The 7,327-nt window shown below is 29.5% G+C and overlaps 1 protein-coding gene across 2 annotated transcripts; it reads right to left on the reverse strand.

Moving 5' to 3' along the window:
• Window positions 1–255: 255 nt before the first annotated feature.
• On the reverse strand, window positions 256–1,919 carry LOC130678779 (uncharacterized). Of its 2 annotated transcripts, none has more exons than XM_057486240.1 (4): window positions 1,773–1,919; window positions 1,254–1,517; window positions 1,031–1,190; window positions 256–682 (listed from the first exon to the last, which is right to left on the reverse strand). In XM_057486240.1, the coding sequence occupies exons 2-4, from the start codon at window positions 1,347–1,349 to the stop codon at window positions 540–542; spliced, it is 399 nt and encodes a 132-aa protein (XP_057342223.1). In that variant the 5' UTR covers window positions 1,350–1,517; window positions 1,773–1,919; the 3' UTR covers window positions 256–539. The 2 variants fall into 2 exon arrangements, with proteins under 2 accessions (XP_057342223.1, XP_057342224.1); XM_057486241.1 differs by having other exon boundaries at window positions 1,254–1,528; window positions 1,773–1,877.
• Window positions 1,920–7,327: the final 5,408 nt, after the last annotated feature.

Raw genomic sequence — 7,327 nt, forward strand, 5'->3', positions numbered from 1 at the left:
CATCGCTGTGCGGCACGGGTTAAAATTGAGATAGAGACCTGAAACTTTGAGGATATTTTTTTTTATTTATTTCGAACCACATAAGCCTCTGGGAGCATTAAAATTCGAAAATGTCCAAAATAAGGACCACCCTAATATACATATATTAAACAAGAAAAAATAAATATTTCATTTCATGATAGAATATTTTTAGAATTGTGTTTATATTTATTTGTAAATTGTAATCACTCGCAGTTTATTGTGACAAATATACAATTTTTTATAATTGGAATGCTTAAATTTATTAACAATTTCTTTACAACATTCATAGGTTTTATATTAATAACAATAATAGTAATAATAATTGTGAGCTTAATATCAAGACTAGTTGTTGTGACTAGCGCACTGGTGACACTAACTTATAGTTTTATTTTTATCTGATAAGCTTACTTTTATGTTTTGAGATCATTAATTTAGGCTTAGAGAACAGAAAACTCTTTATACTATTAAAAAAAAGTTTTTTGAAAACAACTTGTAAATATAAAGATCGTAACTACAAATTATTTGGCAACTTTTTGCTTTTTGACAGAACCATTTGTAGGATCGGTATTCTTATTGGCTCGGTCACTACCGCGTTGAAACCAGGCTTTCATTTGATGTTCAACATCAGGTTTTGTAACGTTCAAAGTGCTTAATAAAATTTCTAAAAAAGAAAAAAAACGAAGAAAAATTAATGAACATAATAATTTAAATACAGCATTTATTTATAGCTTGTTTGGTTGTAAATTATTTTACTTTGACAGTAGAAAGATCAATCAAAGGCTTCAAAAAGCAAGTTATTGCTAGAACTTGAAGAGTAGATACCTTGCTTAAAAAATCTCATAGAATCCAATAGATTCTCATGAATTCCTAGAGAGATTTTATAAGAATAAATTTGTTCTATGAGAAGTGCTATAGTTAAGTATAGGGCCTTATACTTACAGCTATGAGAATCTATCGGATTTTTTAAGCAGGATAGTTAATCTTACAATATTATTTATCGCTCTATTACCACTAATAATTTCTACGAAGAAACATGCTGAGATTTTAATCTCACTGTGTAATCCGGACCATGTCACTTGTTTTGCCAACTCATCAGAAATGAATGATTCCAATGCAAAACGAGTGGCTTTTTGTACATTGCGACCACCAGCTTTCCGTATCATGTCTTTCTGTAATATTTTTATGATAGTTATTCAAAAATTATGAAATATCAACAGCTAATTAGTACTTACAAATTCATTTTGCATAGAAACATTGTTCTTGAGACTATGATTGAAGTTTGCGTAAAAGTTCGTCAGTCGCTTCACGTGTGATTTTATGTTTAACATGCCACTCTTTTATGAACTCAGTAAGAATCGAATCATTATCACCACTAGCAACTTGATTGTTCACATGGAAATTAAGTAACTAATACTCTGATCGGGTTACTGGTTGATCAAAAAAGTTAAGCCCATCAATCAATGGCAAAGGCTCATCATTAGCTTGATCGACAGCTCCTGAAAAACGGCTAGGATCATCTGAAACGTCTGAATCGCGGCTACTGTTATCGTCGTCATGGTCGTTGTCGTTATTGTTATTGTTGTAAATATTAATGTTAGTGTTATTATTATTATTATTATTTAAGTTAGATAACAAATATTCCAGTGCAAGTATTTGTTGCGTACGTCGTTTTAGTTGTCGTGGTCCAAGCAAATCAAGCGGTTTTCGTATCCGCTGTCGAAAATTTTCCATACTTATATATAAAATTTTACCTTTTATGAACCGTTGAGTATTGTTAATCAATAGCTATAAATTATATTATAAATTATTTCACAGTAATTAAAAGACAAAATAATATTAGGTTATGTTGTTCACATCACACCCGAGCGTTTATATATATATATATATATCCGAAATGGCGGCTTGTACAGCGTTTACCGCCTTTTTTGTGGTTGAAAACATCTAAATGTCAACAAATTGATAACAAAATGAAATACTATAATATTAGCAAAATGTTAACCCAAAATTGTTAGTAAAATGTTAACAATAAAATGCTATCTTTTGAATAATACTAAAAAGTCAACATATATGTAACATTTTAGCGATGATAAATTATCAACATTAAATTGGTAACTTTTATTTATCTCTAAAAAGTCACCATTTATAACTACATTTTATGGTAACATTTTGCTAACATTTTCATATTATATTTTGTTAACATTTTTATGTTAACTTTAAGACAACTTTTAAAAGTTATCTTTTTCAAAAGTACTTTTTGTTACCATTTTGATAACATTTAGAAATAGCAAAAAGTTGACTTGGAATAGATAACTAAAAGCCAACAAAAAGCTGAGCTGGCCACTTGGGAGAGTAGAGGTCAGAGATCTCTCTGCCGTCTGATGTAACTTCACTTCTCTCCGAGAACTATTGACGAGCACAACTGTTATTACTGATCAAATCTTATCTACACTTTATAATAAAACTCAGTCTTCAGATGAAAGTTATTTTATCAATTACATCTATCCTTATCCATAATTTCATTATTTCATTAAATAATAATCATAATCATCATCATCATCACAGTCAACAATAAATTTATCACTGTTTTCAAATTCAAAATTGGTCCCGCGTGACAACGAACTGCCCACTGTCCAGGAGGTGGCGTCTGCTCCGATCCTAGTAACCTCCCAGGACATAACATATCCTTCGAATTCGTTATAGTTTTCGAAAATTTAAATAAAAAAAAAAATTATGAAAGGGTACAATGATAAAAGGGCACAACACGGTAACAAGCGTATATGTTGGTCTAATGTCGAATAAACCCTGCTTAAAAAATCCGATAGATTCTTATAGCTGTATGTATAAGGCCCTATACTTAACTATAGCACTTCTCATAGAACTCATTCAATTTTATAAAATCTCTATGGGAATTTATGTTATGTCCTCAGTGGCCTCAGGTGCCTCCACCTGTTAATTAATTAGTGAACTTGAGATCCAGAAATAGGCGCGCATTTAAATTTCATTTGAAATTATATATTAATATCTTACAACACTTATCGCGTCTTATCAATATTTAGTCAATAGTTTAAATAATAAATCGTCGTGGCACATACTTATTAAATTATATATTTTTATTATAAGAAACTTTAAATAAATAGATAAATAAATCTTTATTTTGTATTCAGAGAAATATAAATACAGTTTGAGTGGTCTTGGAACGTTTCCTGTTACCCGATACTTAAAACCTAAACAAAACACACGCATAAAAATCATGAATAGGCCCTTGTTCTATAGTTAACAGTAAATATGGTTATAAACAAATGCATACTCTATAAACAAATAAGAAAAAGATATATTTAATAAATATATGTTACTTATAAATGAAAACCATATCACAAGAACTCAACTATTATTGTTAATATATATACATATTAAATAAAGAGTGACTCGTATAATAAATAAATTAATAGAAATATAGAAATATAGCATTAGAATAATTATAATGGTGTTTCATGATAAATAATAATGTCAATCGTATTAAATAATTAAATATAGAATAATTAACTAAAAGATTGTATTTAAGTACAGGAAAATGGAATATAAATAATATAAGTAATAAGTAAAATCATAGAACGGATAAATAAAGAACGTAGATGTGTAAACTCATATCTCGTACGTGTATTAGTAGAAAGTATAAATGTATAAGTATATAACTAGTAAAGAACGTTGATATGTATAAGTACATATATTGCATAAGTATGTGTGTGAGTATGAGAATGGTGGGAGAAGGCGAAGAGTGGAGAGTCAGGGATCTCTCTGCCGTCTGATGTAACTTCACTTCTCTCCGAGAACTATTGACGAGCACAACTGTTATTACTGATCAAATCTTATCTACACTTTATAATAAAACGCAGTCTTCAGATAAAAGTTATTTTATCAATTACATCTATCCTTATCCATAATTTCATTATCTCATTAAATAATAACCATCATCATCATAGTCAACAATAAATTTATCATTGTTTTCAAATTCAAAATTGGTCCCGCGTGACAACGAACTGCCCATTGTCCAGGAGGTGGCGTCAGCTCCGATCCTAGTAACCTCCCAGGACATAACATTTATGAGAATCTATCGGATTCTATGAGATTTTCTGAACAGGGAACACACAAAAACCACGATAAAAGGGCGCAACACTATTACCCGCGTTTGCGTTGGCCTATTACCGAGAAAACATACCCAAAAACCATGATTATACCTTGATTGAAATACTTGGCTTAGACTAGGACACATTGACAAAGATACAAAAAATTTTCTAATCACACACAACGGTACTTTACCAAGAGCATATGCATTACCTAAAATTCATAAACCCAACATGCCTTTTCGAATTATCATTTCATCAGTAAACTCTCCGATATACAATCTAAACAAATGGTATTATTTTAGCATTACAATCAAAATAAATTGATATACATCTTTGCCTGAAAATTGACGAAAAATTTTTTCAAGTCAACTTTTGAAGTGAGTTTGCATTCTAATTCGGGTAGTAAATTTACGTCAAATTGTATAGCAAGTTGTATATAAATTGTCCTCAAAAACGGAAATTGACGAAAAATTCAAGGAAACTTATGTAAGTAAACTTTTGCTAAAGCAACCTGTGCTATTCGGGTATTAACAATTTTAAATGAAGAATATTGGGAACTGACACGGAGGCGTGGCTTAAAAAACATGTCGGACAGTAGCTTACACTTTTAAATGCGTAACCCATGTGATAGTAGGATAAATAAATGAAATGTCATTAAATTTCATAAACATATTATCTTAGGCGGGTAAAAACTTGAAACAAAAAAATATACATGATCCCGAACAAATTTTATTTGTCAGCTATTTAATTAAATGTGGAATAAACCGCGAAAAAAGTGATAAATATGAAAGAAAACCCCATGAAATTAATGCAATAATCTAAAAAAGTACAGAATAATAAGAACATTATTATCATTAAGGGGGATAGCCACTGTGATATTTAAAAAAAAAATTTTTTTTTTTTTTTTTATTAAATCAAAGTTTATATGTTCAAAAATATGTATCTAGAGTTTTTCATGAAAATTCCTAATATTTTTCAAGTTATAGTCATTTTTGTGACAGCACGTCAACTGAGCGTTTTGCATCGAATAAAAACTTTAAACGCGTTTTTCTCGAAACTACTTTTTTTGAACTGGTGGCATCTGTAATTTTCATAAATATGAACAGATTCACAACTTTTTTTTTTATTCGTATTCGTCTATTCAGTAGCTAAAGTTGCACGTAGGGGATTTTGAAAATTTTGATTTTTAAGATTTTTTAGGGCTGTTTGAATCCAAAATAAAGGCCATTCGGCAGCCGAAATGGAAGTAGATTTCTCATTATTGAATTTTTTCACTGTTTAAATAAAAGATAATAATGAAATAAAATTTTTTTTTACATTTTCTTAGAAATTCTCGAGATGATAAAACAAAAAAAATCAAATAATTATAAGTATAATGCCAAAAATTGAAGCTAACTAAATGAGCTTCAGAAGAATTTTTGATGATAATGCACTATATGTTTTGATTTGACGTTATTTAAAGATACGTATGCATATATTCAAACTATCGGACCAATGGTATTCCGGACCCTATTCGAAAAATTATGATAGATTATGGTTTTAATGCTCGAAAATTCTACCATAAGGACAAAGGCGATAATTTGGTTTCAATAAAATCTACTAATAAAATATTCTAAGATTAAAAATTGATTGTGATACATCAAAGTGTCATACTTGAAATTAGTACTAATATTTGAAATAAAAAGCCTATTAGAATATCAAACGACGAGTAGATATAGAGAATATTATCATCATAACTAATGTTAATCTTGTTATTGATGTATCATATCATTTATACACTGTCGATAAAACGAAATAGTATATACCCACTGAATTGAGATGTTTGGATTTTATAAGTGTCACACTGCGATAATATGAATTTAAGTAGCTACATGAATGTACTAAGAAGTAGGAGAACTAATGCAATAGCAAAATTTCATTAAATGAATGGTAAAATAAGTAATTTCTGTGGTCTAGACATATATATAGGCATGAAAATTAAAGCTTATTCGAAGAGCTGTCAGATGAATTTTATATAAAGTCGATAAGTTATCACATTCAAAAGATATTGAAGGAAGAAAAAGTAAAAATATGAATTTTGGAAATTTTGAAAATTTTGTAATGCTATAACTTCTAAACTAATCAACCGATTGAGCTCATTTTCAAACTCGAACAAGGTAGTCACCCACAAAATACGTGTACTAAGTTTCAAGCCGATCGGTTTTAAATTGTAGCTATAATCAAACTGAAAACCTGCATAAAATTAGTTTTTACAATATTTTGTAAATGTTCAAAACCATTTATCTATTAGAAGGAATGGTTAAATCGATGAGCTGTATAGTCAAAATTGTTGGAAATCGAACGAGCTTTCACATAGGACAAACAAAAATAAGCTATCTCTTTCCGTTGGAAAGTTACATCTAGTAAAATGAGTAAACAAATTGTTTTTGGAAATTTTACAATATTTCAATTAACCATAACTTCTAAACTTATTGGCCGAATTGGCTCATCTTCGAACTCATCCAAGGTAATCGTCTATAGAATAAGTATACTGAGTTTCATTAAGATCGGTGTAGAATTGCGGACGCTATCGTTGGAGAACGGCGCGTTATATTATATATATATATATATATATATATATATATATATATATATATATATAAATACATATATAAACTTTTGAACTGAATGTATTTCCTGACTCAGCTCATCGAGCTGAGTTTAGAGGTAGCAAAATTTTTCAAAAATTCCATCATGAGGACAAATACAATAGTTAGATTTTTATGAAATCTACTAAAAATGAGAAAAAAAAACGAAAAAATTTTTAATATGTCGCCATTATTTTTCAAATCCAAATTTTCAAAATCCCCTACGTGCAACGATAACCACATGCATACAGATTACAACGCCGTTTGGTTTTTTTGTTTCTAATAATTTGTTTGTGAGTTAGAGATGACACCGTGGTGGAGGAAATTAATTTGGTGCTCCACAATAATGCTTATAACTTTGTGACAACATGATATTTTTTGATAAAAATTTAGGAGAATTATCTTTAATGTATACTTTATAAAACAAAAAAAAACCCGATCCCCAAATTCCTTTATTATTCCAGTCAAAAAAACTCCCGAAAATCACCTATTGTTTTATCCTCACAGTGGCTATCCCCCTTAATGACCCTGAAGTTAGCCGACACCCACCATTTT

This window comes from Microplitis mediator, chromosome 2 (assembly GCF_029852145.1).
Source record: "Microplitis mediator isolate UGA2020A chromosome 2, iyMicMedi2.1, whole genome shotgun sequence".
NCBI lineage: Eukaryota > Metazoa > Arthropoda > Insecta > Hymenoptera > Braconidae > Microplitis > Microplitis mediator.

What these genes read in the sequence shown, in the direction of transcription:
- LOC130678779 (XM_057486240.1), bottom strand. Translation starts at nt 1,349, where the DNA reads ATGTTAAACATAAAATCACACGTGAAGCGACTGACGAACTTTTACGCA. An exon ending in TTTCTATGCAAAATGAATTT is followed by an intron (nt 1,191 to 1,253) that starts GTAAGTACTAAT and finishes AAAATATTACAG; the next exon opens with AAAGACATGATACGGAAAGC. An exon ending in CTTCGTAGAAATTATTAGTG is followed by an intron (nt 683 to 1,030) that starts GTAATAGAGCGA and finishes TTTCTTTTTTAG; the next exon opens with AAATTTTATTAAGCACTTTG.